The sequence below is a fragment of the Pongo pygmaeus genome, chromosome 8 (assembly GCF_028885625.2).
Source record: "Pongo pygmaeus isolate AG05252 chromosome 8, NHGRI_mPonPyg2-v2.0_pri, whole genome shotgun sequence".
Taxonomy (NCBI): domain Eukaryota; kingdom Metazoa; phylum Chordata; class Mammalia; order Primates; family Hominidae; genus Pongo; species Pongo pygmaeus.
In genome coordinates, this window is record NC_072381.2 from 84,374,821 (window position 1) to 84,401,237 (window position 26,417).

General features: G+C 38.1%; 1 protein-coding gene and 1 pseudogene across 4 annotated transcripts in view; both read left to right on the forward strand.

The window, feature by feature from the left end:
* IPMK (inositol polyphosphate multikinase) overlaps positions 1-26,417 on the forward strand; it is a 79,106-nt gene that overhangs the window by 39,073 nt on the left and 13,616 nt on the right. For all 4 annotated transcript variants that reach the window (XM_054503683.2, XM_054503680.2, XM_063669963.1 and 1 more), the window contains exons 3-4: positions 1,619-1,715; positions 12,402-12,574. In XM_054503683.2, the coding sequence (XP_054359658.1) occupies positions 1,619-1,715; positions 12,402-12,574 (270 nt within the window). The remainder of the gene's footprint in view (positions 1-1,618; positions 1,716-12,401; positions 12,575-26,417) is intronic.
* Positions 12,685-16,367, forward strand: LOC129045235 (translationally-controlled tumor protein-like; annotated as a pseudogene).

Below are 26,417 nucleotides of genomic sequence, written 5' to 3' on the forward strand. Positions count from 1 at the left end.
GGCTAACACGGTGAAACCTTGTCTCTACTAAAAACATAAAAAATTAGCCGGGCATGGTGGCGGACGCCTGTAGTCCCAGCTACTCGGGAGGCTGAGGCAGGAGAATGGTGTGAATCCAGGAGGCGGAGCTTGCAGTGAGCTGAGATTGTGCCACTGCACTCCAGTGTAGGTGACAGAGCGAGACTCCATCTCAAAAAACAAAACACATACACAAAAAAGAAAGGTTTTTAGGTTATCTTGCCTGGCATGTTGCAGTAAACACCAGTCCCACTACTTTTAAAAAACATTCTAAATAAGAAGAGAAAATTTATCTCTCTTTCGTTTCCATTCCAGAATTAAACTATGAGTAGTTTCAAATGAATATTTGTAATTTTTTCTGTGCCTTTACAGAGATGATACACACATATGTATCTTAGTTAATTTCATAGACCTGCTATATATATTTGTATGTAATATGCCTTTTATCTTTTTCATTTATAAACATAGCATGGAGTTCTTTAGATCAGTACACAGAGATCTACTTCATTCCTCCGTCTTGTAATTAGCTCATCCTCAGCACTGCACCCACGGTCATTGTGCTAGGAATGGAGGGACGTTCAGGTATACTTACTCTAAATTACCTTGGCCTGGAAGTGGCTAATATGAATCACTTCTAACATTTCAACAGCGGAATCTGGGAAATACAATGTACCACTTGGATATTTGGTCTGCCAAGAGTCTGCCACACTTGAATTTATTCTGAAGAATTATGTTGCATACAACTACTTGACATAAATATGGTTTGGCATATATAATTTTAGATTCTAATACTAAGTTTTCATAAGCATTTTACACCAGTAAACTTCAATGATTTTAGATAATTAGATAGAGAATATTTAGGAAAGTTCATTGGATAAAATGTCTTACATGCCATTTTGTAAAAAAAAAATTCTCTCTCTCTTTTCTTCTAGGAAAGCTAGAATCTAGTTCTAGGATATCAGAATTTTCTAATATCTTTTAGCATTATTAATGGTTACAAATCAAGGAATTAAATGAGCAGCAATTAGACTTACATTGTGTTAAAGGATTTTTTTTAAAAAGATAAAAGCAAAAATCACCGTGTAGATATAAAATAAATATGTGTTAAAGATTTGCTTTAACATACTATTTAATGAGGGAACCAGATCGATGTTAAAACTTGTTCAAAAGAGAAGTTAAAGAAACACACATTTACCTGGAATAATGGAAGTTTGATGTGAATTTTCATATTGCCACTACATTTCCTCCTCTCAGGGTGCATGGAGGAAAGTCAGAAGAACATCCTCTGGCCAGAATTTATTTACATGTTTATGGGCAAGAGTTATTTTGCATTTGCTATCAGTATCTATAACTTACAAAGTTGTAAAATAGTTCAAGGATAGTAAAAGGCTAGAATTAGATAACCAAGAAGAGTGTACTCTAAATACATAGTTACTCATTGGAGACACACAGTAATATTTTTTGCTTGTTCCAAATTTACTTGCAATTGAAGCCATACCAGATGAATTATAATTCAACATAATATATTTTATTTGAGAAATGTGCAGGGCAGTTACAAAGCATTGTAAGAACCTAGCAATGTTATATTTCTCTGTTTCAGGTTTATGCTGCTGACTGTTTTGATGGTGTTCTTCTAGAGCTACGAAAATATTTGCCAAAATATTATGGCATCTGGTCACCTCCCACTGCACCAAACGGTAATCTTGTCATAAAAATTATCTTTCAGTTTTAATTCATGAGTGTAGCTTCTTTAAAGGCCTTATGTAAAATTAAAATTTAACTGAGTGTGTGTTATAAAAACACAAAATATATATGTTTTGCTTTCTAATCTTTCTTTCACTAAATGAAACTTATTAATACTTTTGTTTTCATAACCATTTTTAAAATGGCTTATACAAGTAAATGGCCAATCTCTTATAGTTGAATGGAAGCATATATACTTAATACTGTCTTAATTTGCAGATGTTCTGTCCTAATTTATTGTGCAGTTTCTTTTCCCATTTTAATTTTTTAAAAATCAAGAAAAATATTGTCTCTGCATGACTTCTTCCTTGTCTCTTATCCTATTCCTTCATCCCTCGCCTCCAGGCTTTAAATTAGTCTTTTGAAAAACACTGGTAAGTTTCATAGAGAATAAAATGACCTAAATAAGGGCACAGAATTTCACTTTTTTAAGATTAACTAATACCTAAAGCAGTATTTGCCCCCAGAAGGCCTTTGCCAAAACAGACACAATTTAATTAAACAAGCAGTTTGACTGACTGACCATTGACAAAGGTGAATTGAGGGGAAAGGGCTTCAAACTTCAGTGGGTTTAAAAATAACCTGTGGTCTTGTTAAAATGCAAATATATAAGCCCAACTCCCAGACATTTTGTTTATACAGGTCTATGTTGGAGTGTAGTGATATGCCTGTTAAATAAAAGCCATGGGTGTTTCTGATGTGGATAGTTCTTGAACCACACTTTGAGGACAGAAAGAGAAGGGGATTCTGGTGTGAGCCTGCCTATTCCTTTTGTCAGTTCTTGTCTTCCTTTAACTTCATGACTTTGTGTGCCAGGTTTCACTAATAGGGAACCCTGGTATCTCTCTGTGAGTATCCTCAGCTAGCTAATAGTAAATCGATGGCTCCCTTGAGTATTTATGGTTCCTCTGTACTTTAATTGTATGAAAAAAAGAAAGTGAGCTGAAGCTCTATTAACTATCTTTTTTCCTCCCTCCCTTAATTCCTTCCTTCTTTTTTGTGGGCTTACAGGTCTTTTTAGTCCTAACTATATCTATTTGTCTATGATTCAGATCAACATTTTGCTTAAATTAGTTTACAAGTCATTATGATTGCCCTTTGGTCATCATTCCCTATATAATCTCTCGCACACTCATTTAATGCCTTCCTTTTTTTCCCCCTTTGCTGTAAGTGGAAGTTTTCAGGAATGCTATAAATGAGATAAAGGAAAGGAGAAGGTACAGTATCTAGATTCCAATGAACTTTGCTACTGATTGCTGTTTAATTTAGAGTAAATCATTATTCCTCAGTAAAGTGACGTTGAAAAATTAATGAAGGTTGCTGAGGATGGTGTTTGATTGAAAATCTAGGTAATTAAATGCTTAGTTTAAAAGATTGTTTGGAAAGAGTAGAATAACTAGCAAATACAGCGTAATTACTATGAATAGAGTATACAGAAAGAATTTGGATAAAAGAAGAAACATTTTAATTAAAGATAGTATTTTTAGTTTAGGGTTACTAGCATATGATTTAAATAATCAAGGGATTGCTAGTAATCAACCTTTTCTGTCTTCAATACTATGTAATCTTGAAGTTCAGCTATGCTAATATAGAAGGAGCAGTAACTTTGAAGTAAAAATATTTGGCCTCTATCTTGGTTATTTACAAATGTTGTGAACTTGGCTAACTCAGTAATCTTTTTGAGCTCCACCTTTTCTTCTACAAATAGAAAGTAATACCACCGAGTTGTAAAGATACATGTTGTCTTATGTGAAAATATTTTATAAACTCTAATTCTCTCATTTGAAAATAAATGGAGATATTGGTGCTACTAAGATGAGAGGATGAAGTGAGGAAGCTGAGTGAAGAGGGAGAAAATGTAAACTGAAGGGAAAAAAGGACAAGGAATAAAGTGTATATGATAACAGAGTGGTCCAGTAGTACCAACAGTTGCCTCAAGGGATTTTCTACTTCTTTCCTACTTTGTTAGCTCTGGAAGAAGTGGGACAAAACTGTTGGACCATGCAGATTGTTTTCTTTTGATTTTACTAGCAACTTCATAGAATCATCTTTCTGTTTTTATCCTTTTGATTGCAAATGATAGAAATAGAAGACGGCAAACTTATGTACATGTTTAGCTCACAGGATCATGAAAACATATTTGCTTGAGTTTTAGTAGAATACTGTGGTTTGCATTACTGTGTTTTATGTAGTCTTAAACTAATGACATTGTTTCCTGTTGGTTTTTGTTCTTGTTGTTTGGGTGTCTTTTCTTATGTGTTCAGGGTAGAGTTTTATAAAGCTGATACTGTTTTTAATAATCCAAAGTAGTAAAATGCTGAAGGCCAACTTGTTCAACAAATTATCATATAATAATTTGAAGAATAAGAATGTTCTGACCAATGAGGTTTTTTCCTTTAATTTTGTTATGATAGTTTTATTGAGATATAATTTACATACCATAAAACTGATCCATTTAAAGCATACAACTCAGTGGTTTCTAGTATATTTGCAGAATTATACAATCATCACAATTATCTAATTTTAGAACATGAGCAGTGGAATTTTAAAAATATAACATTTGTTGGCAATTATCTTTGAACATTTCATGCTAGTTATATATAATAAATATCTTTTGTAACTGTGTATAAACACATAAAAGGCTAATACATGTAACATCAAAAACTGTTAGATATAATTATTTGGAGGGATAGAAAAGTATAACATCGAGTGGATTTGAAAAAATTGAGAGTTTTCAAAATGTAATCTCTAGCCTGATTGATTGGTAGTTTTCTGGAGCTAGCTACTAGTCATGTTGCAGGAGGCATGAACTGAAACAAGCTGACATACATGTCTGTTGCATCCCTCTTCCTTCACCCCTAATCTGGGGACCCAAGGTCTCTACTTATTATTCTTTCTGCTTTCAACTTGTATTTTTCTCAGGAATAGCTGAAGATTGATGTGGAAAAGAAAGGTCTTATTGTATTAGTCCATTTTCATGCTGCTTTAAAGATACTGCCTGAGACTGGATAATTTATAAAGAAAAGAGGTTTAGTCGACTCACAGTTCTGCATGGCTGAGGAGGCCTCAGGAAACTTAAAATCATGGTGGAAGGTGAAGGGAAAGCAAGGCACGTCTTACATGGCAGCAGGAGAGAGAAAGTGCAGGGGAAACTGCCACTTTTAAAACTATCAGATCTCATGAGAACTCCCTCATTATCATGAGAACAACTTGGGGGAAAACGCCCCATAATCCAATCACCTCCCAACAGGTTCTTCCCTCAGCACATGGGGATTCCAATTAGAGATGAGATTTGGTTGGGGACAGAGAGCCAAACCATATCATCTGTTTTTCCAGTTGGCTTCATAATTGAGCAGTGGTTCTTCATCTGGCTTTTCCTCCTTTTTTGTGAGGTTTAGAAATCAGGATGGTAGCTACCTAGTAGATTTCCCAGATAGGGTGAGGAAAACCTTAATGAAATTTGAAACCCATATTTTCATAATTTATGAAATCAACAATATTGATTAAGGGGCTGTAAATAAGTATTCTTTCAATTCCCTAAATGCCCTCCCTGTTGCCTTCCCTTTAAAGGAACTAGTTATTTCATCTTTACTATTTAGTTATCTGTAGATTTTTCGAGATTTTTCTGTAGGGCTCTTTTTGCCTCTTTTTCTTAGGATATCAAGACTAGCAGTAGAAAATTAGCTAAAGGAATTTTTTTTATACCTAACGCTTATAAAACAATATGTATATTTAACTTATGTTTAAGATAATTTAATTATACATGTTTAACAAGATAGAAAAGTTTCATTCATAGTAACCTTGTGTAATCTTTATTTTTAAATTTTTTTTAAATTTCAGTAGGTTTTTGGGGAATAGGTGGTGTTTGGTTACATAAATAAGTTCTTCAGTGGTGATTTCTGAGATTTTGGTGCAGCCATCGCTGGAGCAGTGTACACTGTACCCAGTGTGTAGTCTTTTATCCCTCACCCACCTTCCGCCTTTTCCCTGGAATCCCAAAAGTCCATTTTATTGTTCTTATGCCTTTGCATCCTCATAGTTTAGCTCCCACTTATGAGTGAGAACATACGATGTTTGGTTTTCCATTCCTGAGTTACTTCACTTAACCTAATATAATCTCATACTATCATCAGCATCGTGAAATATATAAATATTTTGAGCATGAAAACAATATCCTTGGTAAAGCCACAGCATGATCTTATGTAGTCTGCTTAAAACAGCAGGAAGTGTTATATTTCTGAACAAGTGGTATTTTCATGATCTTTACCTCAGAAAAATTGAGGCACTATAGAAATTCTTTATATACTTTCTATAAATTAATAAGTGATAGGTTATTAACCATAACCTCTTAAATGTAACTTTATTTCTAAACATTGTTACCTCTTGAAATGAACTCCACATATTTATGAAGAGTAGATATCCTTTTATTTATTATACAAGTACTAGTGCTAAGCTTTACAGACTCTCTGTCTTAGATCTGGGGTTTACAAGTGCCAGTCCTTAGACTTCTGCAGGACTCACTTCATAAGAGTCCTAAATAGAGTTTCCAGTGTTATAAAAGTAAATCTAGTTAATTGTGCTATCTTTATGATACACACATGTCTATGAGGGGTATATAGATATGTAAAAATAAGCTCTATTCTAATATTCAAAATTCTGCCTTTACTTCTAAACTACATCATGTGAAATAATCATATTATAATTATTTTACAGGATATTTTCCAAACATCATATTAATATAGTCTAATTTATATTCTTGACCTTGAACAGAGTGAACTTAAACTATTCCAGATAGAACACATCTATCTTGCCAGGCGCAGTGGCTCTCACCTGTAATCCCAGCACTTTGGGAGGCCAAGGTAGGAGGATTGCTTAAGGCAGGAGTTCAAGACCAGCCTGGGCAACATAACAAGACTCTATATCTACAACAAATTTTAAAAATTAGGCCAGGTGCAGTGGCTAATGCCTGTAATCCCAGCACTTTAGGAGGCTGAGGTGGGTGAATCACCTGAGGTCAGGAGTTCAAGACCAGCCTGGCCAACATGGTGAAACCCTGTCTCTACTAAAAATACAAAAATTAGCTGGGCATGGTGGTAGGCACCTGTAGTTCCAGCTACTCAGGAGGCTGAGGCAGCAGAATTGCTTGAACCCAGGAGGCAGAGGTTGCAGTGAGCCAAGATCACACCACTGCACTCCAGCCTGGGTGACAGAGAGAGACCCTGTTTCAAAAATAAAGAGAAAAGAAAAGAAAAAAATAAAAATTAGCTGGGTGTGGTGACATGCACCTGTAGTCCCAGCTACTCAGGAGGCTGCAACGAGAGGATCACTGTAGCCCAGGAGTTTGAGGTTGCAGTGAGCCATGATTGTACTGCTATACTCCATCCTGGGTGACAGAGTAAGACCCTGTCTCAAACAACAACAACAGCAAAAATCTATCTTATTTTTAGTTCATTAGATTTTTTTGGATCAGTCTTAGAACAAATTTCTTATTTGCCATCATCTTTTTTATGTTACTATTGCATCAAAGAAAACCTAGCTGTCATATTTACTGTAGTAATCTTTACTATCTATAACCTTGACTAATCTGTAGCTTTTTCTTCAGAATTAAAAAAAAAAATAGGCAAGCTGAGCTTATGTATGATGGGGGAAGAAAGGATGAAATAGTAGTCTCAGAGGATGGAAAAGTGAGGCGATTTGGGAAACAGATCATGATAGTTGAGCAACTTTAAGGGCATACTTGAGGTTAGTGGTCAGATTGAGTGTGTTTTGCAGTCATGACACATGCAAAAGAGAGTTACTTTAACTTGAGATGAAATCAATATGTAATAAGTAGGTTTATTACATATAGGTATTCTTTTTAATATTTAACTAAAGGCTAAGGCTTGATATTAGCCTGCGGGTTGGAGAATATCCATTATCAAGTGCATAATTGAGTTATGAATACATCTTTTAATTTTGTGTTTATTATGCTTGTCTCATCTGGAAGGGTAAGAATAGACTCCAGGGAATCATCTTATATTTTTATTTATACTGAATATCAAAGTTAGACCTGTACTCATTGGTGACCTAACATGGTTAGCAGGTTTTAATATTTATCAGTGACTTGCTTGTTTAATATTTATATATACTTAGAGGTAAAATTAATAAATATTCAGTGAGTACCAAATACGTAGCAGCAATTATGCTAAGTGTAATGCGATTTCAACTCTTCAAAAGCAGCTCTATGAAGGCAGGTTTTTATCTGTTTTCTTCACCTGTGTGCCTTGACAGTAATTATATATGGAATGTATGAAATTTTATTTTGGAGGGGATGTGGGAATGTGTAACCTGCATTTATGGGATGAGGACTGACACTATGCTAAGTGCTTTACTGTATATTATCTCACTTAGTCTTCTTAATATCCCTGTGGTAGATTCTGTAATTATCTGCATTTTACATGTAACTGAGGTTTTGAGAAGTGCTCCTGAGGTCACAGGCTAGCAAATTGTAGAGTTGAGATTTGAGCCTCCTTTTTCTTCTTCTAAAGCAGTTGCTTTAAACTTTATCATCTCAGTTAAGATTCTTTGGGCACAAGTTATAGAAATTAACTTGAACATGATTAAGCAACAAGGAAAAGTTCTTATAAGGATATGAGGGTGTCTTATGAAAGCCAAGGGCCATGCATCTGAGTCTAAGATGGGACTGGAACTAGAAACTGAACCCTATCAAAACCCAGGGAGATCTCTCTCTGCATATTTAGTTAACCCTTCCTCTTCTCTCCTCTGCCTTCCTTGCTATCCACACCTCTCCCCTCCCTACCAAGGGACTTACATGTTACAGTACCAGTCACCCACAGAGGTCATCAACAGGTTTTCTCTGCATTCCAGTTCCAAATTGGCAAGACTGACCAAGCTTGTATCAGATATTTGCTCCTGCCCCAGTCAGTGACTGTGGGCCATGGGCTGGATTCCCAAAGTATGATGGTGTTGGCAAAGGGACCACTTCTGTAGGACTGAGGATAGTTCTTGAGCTGGGCAGACATGCTAATGACACAGTGACATTATATCCAGTCAAGTGTTTTTAAAACTTCTTTGTCTAAAAGGAAAAAAAAGAAGAAAACACTGGGCCTTTAGGGCATGGGGGGAATAAACTTCTTTGTCTGTGATACATAATAAATACATTTTTACATTGTGACTCAATGTTTATAAGACTGAGACCAACCCAGACAACAATACTTAGTCTTAGTATATGTGAGATAGTCTCATATATTCTCTTTTCTCTTTCATTTAGGAAACTTGGTTACAACCTATTAAGTTGAATTCATAATCCAATGATGGGTTGTGACCTAGAAATCGAAAAATACTGCTCCACTCTACACCCAGAGGGGCCTAGCCGAAAAGGTGTCCTTTGTTAATCCAAAATTTGGCATTGCTTTGTAAGTGAGGCTGCCTGTAGTAAAATGTCTTTGGTCATTTAAGTAACTGAGTCTCAGGATTGATCTACCTTGAATTAAGCTCTCTTCTAGGGAAAGAATTTGCTAATAGCATTTTTCAGAGTAAATTAATAATCAGATTTATTTCTATTAATGACAGCCTGTAAATCAGTAAAAATCTCAATGCTCAGATCATGCCGTTTTTCTATTTACCTTTTTCAAAAGCACTTGCAGTAAGTTGTGAAATACATGGTATTGCATTCTTTCATAAGAATTCTGCATCTCTAAAGCAGGTTTTGATGTTTATTTTTTAACTCAGAGGGAAAGATAGAAATGAGAGTCTCAAATTCCTATTTTCACTTAAAAAAATGTAAGATTAGAGAACAGAAAGAAAATACCAAACCACTCTTCACTAGGCTTAACTTACTGTTTTATTTCTGAAGGCTAATAAGAAATAATTTAGCAGTTATTTGGTAATTCCAACCATATGAAACATAACAAGGACCTGAAAGTAAAGTAAAGAAAAACACATTTGGATAGTGTAACTAAATATCAAATAAAACCCATGATATTCATCCCTATTTACTGAAGGGGTGCCTCAATTTATTATAGCGTGAGGAAGGCCAAGTCTAAAGTTTCACTGGACAATAGAAATGAGAAGGGCAAACACTCACTCATTCAGCAAACATTTATTGTATTTCCGCTATATATAGAGTTTGCATTTGTATTTTCCTCCTTTCAAAGAGAAAAAGGAAGAGATAGGAGATTTTATTTCAGAGTTGCAAAGCCTCTACCCTAGCTTCTCTTATCTTTATCTTATCATAAAAAGTTTGTTGTTTGTTTTTATTCAGTATCAAGTTGACAGGTAGAAGACACTAACCCTACAGTGAGATATAGATGCTATGACATTTAGCTACGTTCTCTCACTATCTTTATACTCCCATATACAACTTTACCCCAGTAAGATTTCTGGAGTCTCTTGAGTGTAAATTAATGATAATAAATTTTTGAATGCCAAGGATCTACTGTACTATGTATTACTATCTAATTAGCTTTATTCTGATATTTGAAATTCCAGTCTTTTTACTGAAATTATCATGCAGCCCTAGAGTGGGGCTGGATCTGTTTTCTTCCTTTTTGCTTAAGGTGGTTGGAGATGGGAGGAGAAAATCTGAAGGTAACTGTCCTGTGCTTCTTTCTTCTCTCATACCATCCATGGTTATCTTTTAGACACAGAAGCTTGGGTGTGTTCCAACTCCTTGATCAGGATATTTCCACTTGTCCCATTAGTTTTCACGGACAGCAGTTTCGTGTCACTGTCAAGATCTTTTGTTTTCTTTTATCTTGAAGGTGTCTGTCTGGGAGAACCCTTCTTTCAAGTGTGGAGGGCTCCTTGGGTGTGTCAGTGCTGCTCCCTTAGACTGCAGTAACTTTTTTGTCATATTTGGGCTTAACTTCACTTAGTTCTACAGTTATAACCTTGCTCTCTTCTTCTTTGACTAAAGCATAAAAAGTATCTCTTGTCCTTTGAAGGAGAAGATTTATTCCTTTTAAATCTTAGGGGCTTAAAAATTTTTCAAGCCCTAACTGGGTTCTCACTTCTGTTTGAGCACAAACTTCTTTATTGTAATTCAGCAACTATGCTAGTCTTGGTGGAATGGGGATAATGAAAGGACATCAGAGGGTAAGGCTTCTCTTACCCCGGTACTCTTTTATTTAATTCAGAGAAAATAAACACCTTCTCTAACATTATTTGTCATGTTGGTTGGTAGAAATCTTTTCTGTCTTTGAGGAGAAATACTTCTTGTTACATTCCTAACTAAAAAATGAGTCATGATCTCATTCAGAACTTTGAGATGATTCTTTTTTTTTTGAGATGGAGTTTTGCTCTTGTTGCCCAGGCTGGAGTGCAATGGCGCGATCTCGGCTCACCGCAACCTCTGCCTCCCAGGTTGAAGCCATTCTCCTGCCTCAGCCTCCTGAGTAGTTGGGATTACAGGCACCTGCCACCATGCCTGGCTAATTTTGTATTATTAGTAGAGATGGGGTTTCTCCATGTTGGTCAGGCTGGTCTCGAACTCTCGCCCTCAGATGATCCACCTGCCTCGGCCTCCTAAAGTGCTGGGATTACAGGCGTGAGGTACCTCGCTTGGCCGAGACAATTCTTTAACCCAGGAAAGGAGGGAAGAATTTCTTTCCTTACTGTTTCCCTCAGGGGACTTGGACCCTGGCTTTCAAACTAAAAGCAGGTCAGTCGTGTATGATAACGGGCTTTTATAATACTATATTTGAATCCCTATTTAATTTTTTTGTGGAAAGATGTATGCAGGATGCCAGCATGATATACCGACCAACTTTTGGGGAATGCCTGTGTTCTAAAAAAAAAAAAAAAAAAAAAAAAGCAAGATGGGCTGGGCATGGTGACTCACACCTGTAATCTCAGCAGTTTGGGAGGCCGAGGCAGGCAGATCACTTGAGGCCAGAAGTTCGAGACCAGGCTGGCCAACATGGCGAAACACCATCTCTACTAATTAGCCAGACAGTGGTATACCCCTGTCATCTCAGTTATTTGAGAGCCTGAGGCACAAGAATTGCTTGATCCCGGGAGGTGGAGGTTACACTGAGCCAAGATCGGCCACTGCAGTCTAGCCCAGGCAACAAAGCAAGACTGTGTCTCAAAAAAATAAAAAGCAAGATTCGTGTTTTTCCTTTGAAACTGGTAAGACTTGAATGTATATTTGACAATTATCATCATTTGGATAGGTTTACCCTTTCTTAATCTGTACTTCTGTTATATTACTCTGTGGGAAGGATTTATTCCTATTACTAATTTTAAATGAATAAATTTTTTAAAATTATTAAAATACTAAGAGATCTGCTGAAACATATGGCATAAATTGTATTCACAAGGGGAATGCATTCTGGAAAAGCTTTTGAAATGATCCCATTGCCTTTTTAATATTGTTGGAAACCTTGTATCTGCTGTCTTTTGCTTATGGTTGAATTTATTTAATTCACCTCCTGCAAGAGTTTCTCTGTGATGTTTATACTTGTTATAAATTTGTTGTTTAGGTTTTTTTTTTAGGCAGAGTAAGAATAATTATTGACTTTACATTTATTTTAACTTTTTTCTCTGTTTTAGGATTTTCTCATCTTGTTTTTCCCTGGCAAGTACTTGAGTAGTAATATGTTTGCCTATTACTAATTAATATTTTTCTTTAATAACAGATTTATACCTAAAACTGGAAGATGTGACCCATAAATTTAATAAGCCCTGTATAATGGATGTAAAGATAGGGCAAAAAAGCTATGATCCTTTTGCCTCATCTGAGAAGATTCAGCAACAGGTCAGCAAGTACCCATTAATGGAAGAGATTGGGTTCTTGGTGCTTGGCATGAGGGTAAGAGTGCTTATTAGTATAATATGCACATTTCTCTGTACATGTTCTTCCCTTGAAAATTATGGATGTCATTGTAGTACTAATATATCAGAAAAAAATGTATTTTGGAATTGAGTTGTCTGTAACTCCCCAATGTGAAAAGCGAGGGCAAGGATTTAAAAAATTTTTTTTTTGTTCACTGATATATGGTCAGTTTCTCTGGTTCGGGAACATAGTAGGGTGATTGATAAATAAATGGATAGATGGCTGAATCTCAAGACTATAGTTCTGGTAATTTTGTTTTAAAGAAGTCTTAAATTTAGGTGCAAGCAAATATTAAATGTAAATGTGATATTGTTTATGATTTTCCCATGAGAAAAGTGCTAAATTTATATATTCAGTCATTTTTCTGCATTTTCAAAATATAAAAAATTAAAAATTTGGTAATTGTGTGGCTGGGCACAGTGGCTCACGCCTGTAATCCTGCACTTCAGGAGGCTGAGGTGGGTGGATTGCTTGAGCTCAGGAGTTTGAGACCAGCTTGGGCAACATGGCAAAACCCCATCTTTACAAAAATGCAAAAACCAGCTGGGTGAGAGGTAGCATGTGCCTATAGTCCGAGCTACTCGGGAGGCTGAGGTGGGAGGATCACTTGAGCCCAGGAGGTCAAGGCTGAAGTGAGCCGTGATCATGCCACTGCACTCCAGCTTGGGTGACAAAGTGAGACCCTGTCTCAGAAAAACAAACAACGCCCCCCCCACCAAAAAAAAATAGGTAATTGTTCTGGACTTTTGGGGTTAAAACAGTTGTTTTATTTTCTCACAATTCTGTGAATTTGCAATTTGAGCTAGTCTTAAGTGTGCAGTTCTTTTGCTGATCTCATTTAGGGTTCCTTCTGCAATCATCTGATGGTTCAGCTGGGTATAGATGGTCTAAAATGACTCTCTCTCATTTAGTTGGGTTGTATATAAAACCAGAGAATTGTTCTTGTGTCAGGAAGTTGGTACTGTTGGCTGGGTCTTTTTCTTTGTGGTCTTATCTGTCAGAAGGCTAGCTTGGGCTTTTTAATTTTGAAGTACCACATTCCCAGAAGGAGGAAAAAAGGGTTCTTAAACTCTAGGTTACGAAGTTATTTGCTGTCACTTCTATGAAATTCTGTAGGGCAAAATCTAGTACAGGGCTAGCCCAGATTTATAGGGCGAGAAAACAGACTCCACCTCCGATGGTAGGAAAGGCAAAGTCACAGCATGAATAGCAATGTGCACAGGGTGAGGAGAATTGTTGAGGCCATTTTGAAAAAAAAGAGAAAAAACGAAGTAATGTGGTGTAAAGTCCTCTAAACAAATGCTGCATCTTCTAGATGCGTGAAGGTAAAATTTGTGGATATACCAAATACTTGTTTATCTATATGTAAGCATAATGGGTAGTTCTGAAATTCCTGTAAAATGATATATGGATTTTCTTTGAGTTTTAAACAGAAGAGCTAATAGGAAGCGTGATAGATAAATTGTCATTGTGATGGTAATAGCAAAATTGAATTTGATATTTGGGTTGTGTATAAAACCAGAGAAATTGTTCAAGCAGTTATTTCATTTTAGAAAACTGTAATTAAATATGAGTGTGTAGAAAAAGAAAAGACAGTAATGGAATAAAGTTAAAACAAACAAGAAATAAACATCCCACAGGAATCTGACTGGGCAACTATTTAAGCCTCCACTGTTTTCAGATCTCTCACCCTCCCTCTTTCCTTCTGACTTTTAGCAGATGACTGCTTCCTGCTTTAGAAAAAATAAAAATCACCCGACAGGATTTCCCTTAATTTCCTGCTAACAGATGCACATGCCTTACCTGCAGTTGCTTTTATTTCCTCATTGTTCTTTCCCATCACATTGAAGAATTTTCCGTCCTCCTAAGGACAGCTCCTCTGTACACCCTCTGAATCTCATTCCTTCTCACCTCTTCAAGAACCTTATACTATTGATTTTCTCTTATCTTTTTTATATTTTCAACTTCTGCTTCTCTTTACTGGCTTTTATCGTTTTGCTTTAAATATCTTCAAATCGCTGTCAAGTTTTTTAAAAAACAAAACATCAAAACCCCACCTTTAACCTGCTTTGCTTTCCAACTGCAGATTTAGCTTGTCTCTGCTTTACAACCAAACTCATTATTTCTATTTCCCTGTTTCCCATTCAGTATTTGGCTCATTCTAATCTGGCTTCCGCCCCATCATGCTAATGGATTAGCTCTTCATTAAGCACCACCATGCCACTAATTCCAAATGGCATTTTTCATTACCTTACTTTACTTGGAAAAGTAGCTTTCAATGCCAACCACGCCCTCCTTGAAACATTCTTCTTTGAATCTATGACACCCACCTCTCTTCTGGTTTCTGCCTAAGGTCACTTTGCAATCTTCTTTGCCAGCCCTTTTCTATTTATTCTTTTTTTTGAGACGGAGTCTCACTCTGTCGCCCAGCCTGGAGTGCAGTGTGGCGTCTCTGCTCACTGCAAGCTCCGCCTCCCAGCTTCACGCCATTCTCCTGCCTCAGCCTCCCACGTAGCTGGGACTACAGGCACCCGCCATTACATCCAGCTAATTTTTTGTATTTTTTTTTAGTAGAGATGGGGTTTCACCATGTTAGCCAGGATGGTCTCAATCTCCTGACCTTATGATCTGCCTTCCTTGGCCTCCCATAGTGCTGGGATTACAGGCGTGAACCACCGCGCCCGGCCTCTATTTATTCTTTAAATGCTGAGGTAATCCTCTTGGTTCCATTTTAATGTCTACCTTTCTTTTCTATTTCTTCTTAAGCAGGGCTCTCTATTCTCATTTTAGTTACACACATAACTCACGAATGTTTATCAGCAGGCTCTGCTTTTTCTTTGATCTCCTAATATGTACATCTAACAACTTACTGGATACCTTACTTAAATATCTTAAGTGCTTAAAGACATCTTGAACTCAGTACATAAAAAACTGACATAGCTTTTTCCATGGTTCCCCTTTCCTGGAGTGCTGTAGCTCCACCACCCTCGCCCAGAGCTCCCGGCTCCTGCTAAGCTAGCACCGCTGTCCTCTGTCTCTCTTCAGCTGCCATCATGATTGTTTACCAGCATCTCATCAGCTATGATGAGATAGGTGTTATTCCACATTTATGAGATTTGGGAGATTGCAGATGGGCTGTGCCTGGCGGTGGAGGGGAATATGGTCAGTAGGACAGAGGGTAACATTGATGACTTGCTCATTGGTGGAAATGCCTCTGCTGAAGGTCCCGAGGGCAAAGGTACCAAAACCACAGTTATCACTGTTGCTGATACTGTCACAGACTATCACTTGCAAGAAACCAGCTTCACAAAAAACACCTACAAGAACTACATCAAAGATTACATGAAAACAATCAAAAGCAAAGTTGAAGAACAGAGACCAGAAAGAGTAAAACCTTTTGTGACAGAGGCTGCACATCCTTGCTGATTTCAAAAACTACTAGTTCTGTATTGGTGAAAACATGAATCCAGATGGCATGGTTGCTCTATTGGACTATCATGAGGTTAGTGTGACCCCATAAATGATTTCCTTTAAGGGTGGTTCAGAAATGGAAAAATGTTAACAAATTTGGCAATTACTTTGGATCTATCACCTGTCATCATAACTGGCTGCTGCTTGTCATCTGTACAACACCAGGACTTAAGACAAATGGGACTGATGTCATCTTGAGCTCTTCATTTATTTTGACTATGGATGCATGGAGTGGATGCATTGTTTTTAAGAAAAATGTGTCATGTAGGTTGTCTAAAAATAAAATGCATTTAAACTCATTTGATAGAATACCTTTTATTTTAATACATATTTAAACTAAATCCATCTTGTAATGTTCCTGAAGAAGCTGAAGCCTGGTAGTAAGCCACTACTAGAAAGAATAAGACTGTCGTTAAATAACTTTCACAGTGGAAACTACTTCTGGAACTGGAATATAAAAAATAAGAAGCAAAAGTTTTAATTCTGAGTTGCCGTAAAGGGGAGAGACCATGCTCATAGCAATGCCAACATCTGAAGTGGAGCCTTATACATTTTATCACCTACAATGGAAGTAGCTGACTCTGGAAGACATTACTAAGAGAATAAAAAGATTCTAATTTAGTTGGGGAAAAAAACCCCACAAAACTGACACACTCATTATCCCTCTTGCAAACCAACAACCACAGCAATGAAAACAAATCTCTTTTTTTTTTTTTTTTTTTTGGTGAGCTATCACCCAGGCTGGAGTGCAGTGGCAAGATCATGGCTCTCTGCAGCCTCAACCCCTGGGTTCAAGGGATCCTCCTGCCTCAGCCTCCTTCTGAGTAGCTGGGACTATAGGCATGTGCCACTACACTTGGCTGATTTTTTTTTTTTTTTTTTTTTTTTTAAGTACAGATGAGGTTTCACTGTTGCCACTGTGCACTGTTTCACTGTTGCACTGAGGTTTTAGTACAGATGAGGTTCACGTTGCCCAGGCTGGTCTCGAACTCCTGGGCTCAAGTGATCCTGGGCAATCCCAAGCAGTGCTGGGACTGCAAGCATGAGCCACTGTGCCCAGCCTAAAAACAAATCCCTGTTATTCCCTGTCTCAGTAAATGGCATCACCATATATCCAATTTTACACATTAGAGACCGGGTAGTCAGCTGGGCATGGTGGCTCATGCCTGTAATCCCAGCACTTTGCAAGGCCAAGGTGGGTGGATCACCTGAGATAAGGAGTTCGAGAGCAGCCTGGCCAACATGATGAAACCCTGTCTCTAATAAAAAATTTTAAAATTAGCTGCATATGGTGGCACATGCCTGTAGTCCCAGCTACTCAAGAGGTTGAGGCAGGAGAATCGCTTGAACCCAGGAAGTGGAGGTTGCAGTGAGCTGAGACTGCACCACTGGACTCCAGCCTGTGTGACAGAGCGAGAGTCTGTCTCATTAAAAAAAAAAAAAAAGAAACCAGGTAATCACTGTTACCTGTCAGCCATCCATCAATCCTACTGATCTTGATTCCTAAACTTCTCGAGTCCTATTATCATTATTATCCCTCTCCAGAGTCTAGTCTCTCAAGTTCAGTTTTGTTATTTTATAGTTCTTTCTCTAAACATTGTAGAATGTATATCTAATCACGATATTCCCTATTCAAAAACTCTTCTGTCAGATGGGAGGAAGATTGTGGATGGGAGGCAGGGCTAATGTGCATCTTCCACGTGGATGGACAAAACAGTATGTGGAGATTCACAGTGTGAACTATCATTCCAAAAACCACCACAGGAAAGTACCATGAAAACCAAACGAATTCATAGATCTTTGAAAGGATCACTGTAAACTCTGTGAGTTAGGTGAAAAACTGTGAATTCCCAAAGTGTGAGGGGGGAAAACCTACCTCTGAACACATACCCCCTGAGTGAATCTGAGAATCCAGATCACAGTAGGAGGATTTAACCTTACCTAGAGGTGGAATGGAATTTAGGGGGCCACGTAAAATATAAAAGTAGAAGCAACAGCAGGAACAGCCTTGTAGGTACTCCCAGTCTCCAGCGCAAGCCCAGGGAAGTCATCCCTGACTGTATCTTACATGGGATCTCAGGGAAGGCAGCCAGTGGAATTAGGGACTAGTCACAGGGTTAAAGAAGCTTGCAGCTGAATTTTGTGGCAATTTCAAATGGGCACAAACTTACTTGAGCAGAATCCAGGGGCAAATGGGAAATGCTGCAGATAGGAGCACAGGAGCCACCACCATTGTTGGCAGACAAGGAGAGGTGTGGCCTGAAAGCCATGCTTGCTTTCTCAGTGGGGAAGCTTACGGCCCAGGGCAGGTCTGTGTTTCACATGCAGGCTGCCTGGATCTAAACTTGGGGCTGTTAACATGCACTGTGGGAGCAACACCAGCCTCGCCAACTGCGTGGGAGCTGGGTGAGTCCTTTCGCTACTGGCTATTCTCCACTTCTCTGGCAAACTACACAGCACAGCAGAGACAGCAATACGTTCCTCTGGAATATAACCCCATTGGCCTGAGAACTACCCCCCAACCCCCACAGTGGCTGCAGCAAGCCCCGCCCAAGGAGAGTCTGAGCTCAGACCTGCCTAACCCTGCCCCCACCTGATGGTTTTTCTCTACCTGCCCTGATAAGACGTAAACTCTTGGGAGCTTTATGGCATTGCCCATCATGTGAGAAACCAGAATAATTCCCCCTTGCCAACTTAGGGCAAGCTCAGATCCTACTGCAAATACTGCAACTGGTGCTGTCTTGTAAGCGCTACCTCCTGGCTGGAGGCCAGCCAACTCAGGCCATTACAGCACCTCATGACAGAATAACTCTGCTCCCAGGAAGAAGAAAACAACCGCTAAAACTACTGCCTCCAACACCCTGGCTAACCAGTGGTCCTCAGTCTGTCCATGTGACAACTTCACTGCTAGCATAACCAGCATTCGAGAAAGCCAGCACACTAAACCTACCTACGATGAAGGATTCTCACAGAGTCTACATCACTCCCCTGCCACCTCCACTAGAGCAGGTGCTGTTATCCATGACTGGGAGACCTGAAGACTGATCGCATCACAGGCAGACATACCCCAGCACAAACCGGAGCCTGGAGCCAGGTAGCCTTGCTGAGTAGCTAGACCCAGAAGAACAATAACGATCACTACAGTCTGGCTCTCAGGAAGCCCCATCGCCAGGGGAATGGGGAGAGCACCACATCAAAGGATCACCCTGTGGGACAAAAGAATCTGAACAGCAGGCCTTGAGTTCCAGATGTTTTCACTGGTGGGTAGTTTCTCACAGCAGAGACACAATTGCAGTGCTAGGCACAGCTGGGAAAGTCTGCACATACACCGCAACAGGCAGGCAGCCACTCTGATCATGAAGGACCTTGGAGAAGAGGTCCTTGTTCTTCCCAGCACTCCACTGTAGACATAGCTGGGGCATCCCCCACAGGAATGCAGCATGGAGGCACCTATAGACAGCCATTCTGGAATAATCCAGGGTGAGTGCAGCCTGACAGGAGGAGCAACCGCCAGATTCAGGCCTGCATGAGAGGCAGAGTCACAATCACTCCCTGTTTGGAATACCAACATTCCTATAGATGAAAAGAAGTGCCTGTCTGATCTGAATAGCTGAAATACTAGTATAGGAGTGAGGCTGTGAGGTAAATAGTTTTCCTGCTGACTTGGTAGGGGAGCTGTGGTAGTTCCCACTCTTCACTCTGATAAATCCTCAGCACATCTAATTGAGAGCCGCCCCAGCTACCCTCATCAAGGCTGGGACCTTGACCCACCACTAGGTATTACATCTACTCACCTGCCTTAGCCACACCCGCTGCCTACCCAGGGATACCCCCTCTATGGGCCGGAAGCCAGAATCATCAACTTAGGAAATAAAACACCAGGAAAACATTAAATAAATAAGGCGTACACCATGAGAGAACAAGATAAGCTTCAAGAGATCCCTGCCATTCCAACTCTATAGGAGACAGTGAACTCACCCACACACCAATAATATAACTACTCTAGCCAGCATTAGGGAAAGCCAGCACGCAAAGACTCTCTATAACTAAGGAACTCAGAGTCTTTATCCCTACAAGTACCAAGAATCAGTTTAGACTAAAATGAACATTAAAGTCTAATCCTTAAGAGAGAGAGAGAAAAAGTAAATAAAAAAAAAAAAAAACAGTCCAATCAAAAATATATTCAAGAACAATTTGAAGAAGTAGTCTACCCAAACGAGAAGGAATTAGAAAACTAATTCTGGTAATGTGATGAAAACAGGGCTCTATAACACCCCGAAAAGATCACAGTAGCTCCCTAGCAATGGATCCAAACCGAGAAGAAATCTCTGAATTGCCATATAAAGAATTCAGAAGGCTGATTATTAAGCTACTCAAGGAGATACCAGAGAAAGGTGAAAAGCAACTTAAATTTTGAAAACAGGGCCAGGTGTGGTGGCTCACACCTGTAATCCCAGCACTTTGGGAGGCTGAGGCGGGTGGATCATGAGGTCAGGAGATCGAGACTATCCTGGCTAACATGGTGAAACCCCGTCTCTACTAAAAATACAAAAAATTAGCCGGGCGTGGTGGCAGGCGCCTGTAGTCCCAGCTACTGGGGAGGCTGAGGCAGGAGAATGGTGTGAACCCGGGAGGCGGAGCTTGCAGTGAGCCGAGATTGCGCCACTGCACTCCAGCCTGGGCGATAAAGCAAGACTCCATCTAAAAAAAAAAAAAAAGAAAAATGAACAAAGCCTCCAAGAAATTGGGGTTTATGTTAAATGGCCAAACCTAAGACTAATTGGTCTTCCTAAAGAAGAGAAATCTAAAAGTTTGGAAAACTTATCTGAGGGAATAATTACGGAAAACTTCTCTGTCCTTGCTAGAGATCTAGACATCAATTACAAGAAGCTCAAAGAACTCCTAGGAAATTCATTGCAAAAAGATCATCACAATCCTAAATACATATACACCTAACACTGGAGCTCCAAAATTCATAAAATAATTACTACTAGACCTAAGAAATGAGGTAACACACAATAATAGTGGGGCACTTCAGTACTCCACTGACAGCACTCAACAGGTTATCAAGACAGAAAGTCAACAAAGAAACAGTGGACTTAAACTATACCCTAGAACAAATGGACTTTAACAGATACTTACAGAACATTCTACCCAACAACTGTAGAATAAACATTCAAAACATCCTCCAAGATAGATCATATGATAGGCCACAAAACAAGTCTCAATAGATTTAAGAAAATAAAAATCATAACAAGTATCTTCTGAGACCACAGTGGAATAAAACTGGAAATTAACTCCAAAAGGAACCTCAAAACCATACAAATACATGGAAATTAAATAATCTGCCCTTGAATGATTTTTGCGTGAACAATGAAATCAAGATGGAAATGTAAAAATTCTTTAAACTGAATGATAATAGTGGCACAACTTATTAAAACCTCTGGGATACAGCAAAAGCAGTGCCAAGTGTAAAGTTCATAGCATTAAATGCCTACATCAAAAAGTCTGAAAGAGCACAAATAGACAACCTAATGTCACATCTCAAGGAACTAGAGAAACAAGAACAAACCAAAGCCAAACCCAGCAGAAGGAAAGAAATAACAAAGGTCAGAAAAGAACTAAGTGAAATTGAAACAACAACAAAAAAATGCAAAATATACATGAAACAAAAAGCTGGTTCTTTGAAAAGATCAGCAAAATCGATAGACCTTTAGCTAGATTAATCAAGAAGAGAGAAGATCCAAATAAGTTCACTTAGAAGCAAAACTGGTGATATTACAACTGATACCACAGAAATACATCATTCAAGGCTACTATGAACACCTTTATGTGCACAAACTAGAAAATCTAGAGGAGATGAATACATTCCTAGAAATATACAACCCACCTAGATTAAATCAGGAAAAATAGAAACTGATCAGACCAATAACGAGTAGCGAGATTGAAACAGGAATAAATTACCAAGAAAAAAAGTCCAAGACCTGATGGATTCACAGCTGAGTTCTAGCAGATATTCAAAGAAGAATTGGTACCAATCTTACTGAAATTCTGTAAGATAAAGAGGGAATCCTCGCTAAATCATTCTGTGAAGCCAATATTTCCCTAATACCAAAACCAGGAAAGGACATAACAAAGAAAGAAAACTACAGACCAATATCCCTGATGAACATAGATTCAACAATCCTCAACAAAATACTAGCTAACCAAATCCAACAGCATAGCAAAAACATAATACACCATGATCAAGTGGATTTCATACCAGGGATGCAGGGATGGTTTAACATACACGAGTCTATAAATGTGATACATCACAAACAGAATTAAAAATAAAAACCATATGATCATCTCAGTAGTTGCAGGAAAACATTTGACAGAATCTTGCATGCCTTTATAATAAACACCCTGAGCAAAATTGGCATTGGAGGGACATACTTCAAAACAATAAAAGCTGTCTATGACAAACCCACAGCCATCATCGTACTGAATAGGGAAAAGGTAAAAGCATTTCCCCTGGAAATGCTTTCCCGTACTGAATAGGGAAAAGGTAAAAGCATTTCCCCTGGAATGGTAAAAGCATTTCCCCTGGAAATGCTTCTTCCCCTGGAAGAAGACAAGGATGCCCACTTTCACCACTTCTATTCAACATAGTACTGGAGATCCTAGCCAGAGCAGTCAGACAAGAGAAAGAAATAAAGGGCATCCAGATCAGTAAAGAGGAAATAAAAATGTCACTCTTCACCAGTGACATGATTGTATACCTAGAAAATCCTAGAGGCTTATCCAAAAAGCTCCGAGATTTGAGAAATGAATTCAGTAAAGTTTCAAGATACAAAATCAGTGTACACAAACTGCTATACACCAACAACTACCAAGCTGAGAATCAAATCAAGAACTTAAATCTCTTTTACAACATCCACAAAATAAAAAATAAAAGTACTTAGGAATATACTTAACTAAGGAGGTGAAAGATTTCTACAAGGAAAACTACAACACACTGCTGAAAGAAATCATAGATAACACAAATAAATTGAAACACATCCCATGCTCATGAATGAGTAGAGTCAATATTGTGAAAATGACCATACTGCCAAAAGCAATCTACAGATTCAGTGCAATGCCCATCAAAATACCATCATCATTCTTCTCAGAACTACAAAAAAAATGCTAAAATTCATACGCAACCAAAAAAGAGTCCATATAGCCAAAGAAATACTAAGCAAAAAGAACAAATCTCTAGGCATCACATTACCTGACTACAAACTACACTACAAGGGTATAGTTACCAAAACAGCATGTTACTGGTATAAAAATAGGCACATAGACCAGTGGAACAGAATAGAGAACCCAGAAATAAAGCCAAATACTTACAGCCAACTGATCTTCAACAAAGCATGCAAAAACATAAATTGGATAAAGGACACCCTGTCCAACAAATGGTTCTGGCATAATTGGCAAGCCACATGTAGAAGAATGAAACTGAATCCTCATCTCTCACTTTATAGAAAAATCTATTCAAGATGGATCAAAGACTTAAATCTGATACCTGAAACTATAAAAATTCTAGACGATAACATTGGAAATACTCTTCTACAGTTGGCTTAGGCAAAGAATTTATGACCAAGAACCCAAAAGCAATTGCAACAAAAACAAAAATAAGTAAATGGGACCTAATTAAACTTAAAAGCTTCCGCACAGCAAAAGAAATAATCAGCAGAGTAAACAGACAACCCACAGAGTTGGAGAAAATGTTTGCAAACTATGCATCTGACAAAGGACTACTATCTAGAATCTACAAGGAATTCAAAGAAATCTGCAAGCGAAAAACAGTCCCTTCAAAAAGTGAGCAAAGGACATGGATAGACAGTTCTCAAAAGAAGATATACAAATGGCCAACAAACATATGAACAAATGCTCAACATCACTAATAGAGAAATGCAAAATAAAACCACAAGGAAATACCACCTTACTCCTGCAGGAATGGCAATAATTAAAAAATCAAAAAATAACAGATGTTGTCATGAATGTGTTGAAAAGAGAACACTTTTACACTGCTGGTGGGAATGTAAACCAATACAACCACTATGGAAAACAGTATGAACTGAAAGTAGAACTGCCATTCGATCTAGCAATCCCACTACTGGGTGTCTACCCAAAGGAAAAGAAGTTGTTATATGAAAAAGACACTTGCATGTGCATGTTTATAGCAGTACAATTCGCAGTTGCAAAAATATGGAACCCATCTAAATGCCCGTCAACCAATGAATGGATAAAGAAAATGTGATTGCCTGTAATCCCAGCACTTTGGGAGGCCGAGGCAGGTGGATCACAAGGTCAGGAGATCGAGACCATCCTAGCTAACATGGTGAAACCCCATCTCTACTAAAAATACAAAACATTAGCCAGGCGTGGTGGCGGGTGCCTGTAGTCCCAGCTACTCAGGAGGCTGAGGCAGGAGAATCGCTTGAACCCAGGCGGTGGAGTTTGCAGTGAGCTGAGATCATGCCATTGCACTCCAGCCTGGGCAACAGAGCAAGACTCCGTCTCAAAAAAAAAAAAAAGAAAGAAAATGTTATATATATATATATGATGGAATATTACTCAGCCATAAAAAGGAGTGAAATAGTGGCATTTGCAGCAACTTGAATGGAGTTGGAGACCATTATTCTAAGTGAACTCAAGAATGGAAAACCAAATACTATATACTCTCACAAGTGGGAGCTAGGCTTTGAGGATGCAAAAGCATAAGAATGAGATAGTGGACTTTGGGGACTTGAGGAAGGGTGGGACGCAGGTGAGGGATAAGACTACACATTCAGTAAAATGTACACTGCTTGGGTGACAGGTGCACCAAGATCTCAGAAATCACCACTGAAGAACTTATCTATGTAACAAAAAACCTCCTATTCCCCAAAAGCTATTGAAATAGAATAATTATAATAGTAAACTATTCTTTGGGTTTGCATTACCTTTAGAGTACGTGGACAGGATAAGCAAATAAGGTATTGTATGATTTCGCTCTGCTGGGATTTATTGTTTCCCTAGACATAAATAGAGGTTTGTTTATTTCTTAAAGAGGTTTAGTTTTTTAAAATAGCTTTAGCAAGATGTCATTTACGTACCATTCTGTTAATCATTTAAAGTATAGAGTTCACTGGTTTTAATCAATTCATAGACTTGGGCAACTATCACCACATTCAACTTCATCACCTCTGCAAAAAGCTTCATACACATTAGCAGTCCCTACCAATTTCGTTCCAAACTCCCTGTCCCTAGGGAATCACTAATTTGTTTTCTATCTCTATGGATTTGCCCCTTCTGGACAATTCATATAAATCAAATTGTACAGTACAATGTGTGGTATTTTGTGACTGGCTTCTTTGATTTAGTTTCATGTTTTTAAAGTTCACCCATGTTGTCATGTAAGTCAATACTTTGTTTTTTATTGCCAAATAACATTCTACTATATGGATATACCACATTTTGTTTATCCATTCATTCATTGATGGCCTTTGGGTTGTTTCTACTTCTGGGCTACTAATAACTGTTAAGAACATTTGTATACAAGTTTCTGTGTAGGTATATGTTTTATTTTTCTTAGGTAGATTCCTAAGTGTGAAATTGGTAGGTCCTAAGGTTAAGTTTATGTTTAACTTTTTGAGAAACTGCCGAAGTGTTTTTCCAAAGTGACTTCACCATTTTATTTAGTTATTTAATTTTTTAAAAAATTATTTAAGTAGCTTTTGGGGTACAGTTTTTTGTTGTTGTTGTTACATGGATGAATTATATAGTGGTAAATTCTGAGATTTTAGCGGACTCATCACCTGAGTAGTGTACATTGTACCTAATATGTAGTTTTTTAAATCCCTAGCCACCCTTCCCACTCTTCTCCTTCCGAGTGTCTAAAGTCCATTGTATTACTCTGTATGCCTTTGTTTACTCATAGCTTAGTTCCCACTTGTAAGTGAGAACATATGGTGGCTTCACCATTCATTTTACGTCCCCACCAGCAATTCATGATAGTTCCATTTTCTCCACATTCTTGAAACCTTTGTTCCTTTTTGTTTTTCTGCTATAAGCCATCCTAGTAGGTGTCGAGTAGCATCTCCTTGTGGTTTTGATTTGCCTTTCTCTAATGATTAATGATGTTGAGCATCTTTTCATTTGCAATATTATTGACTACATATGTCTTCTTTGGAAAAATGTCTATTCAGACATTTTGTTTTTAATTATTGAGTTGTATATAAATCCATCAAACTTTTGATTTGCAAATATTTTTTCTAATCTGATTTTCTTGATAGTATTTGTCGAAGCCTCCAAATTTTTAGTTTTGAAGTCCAATTTACTT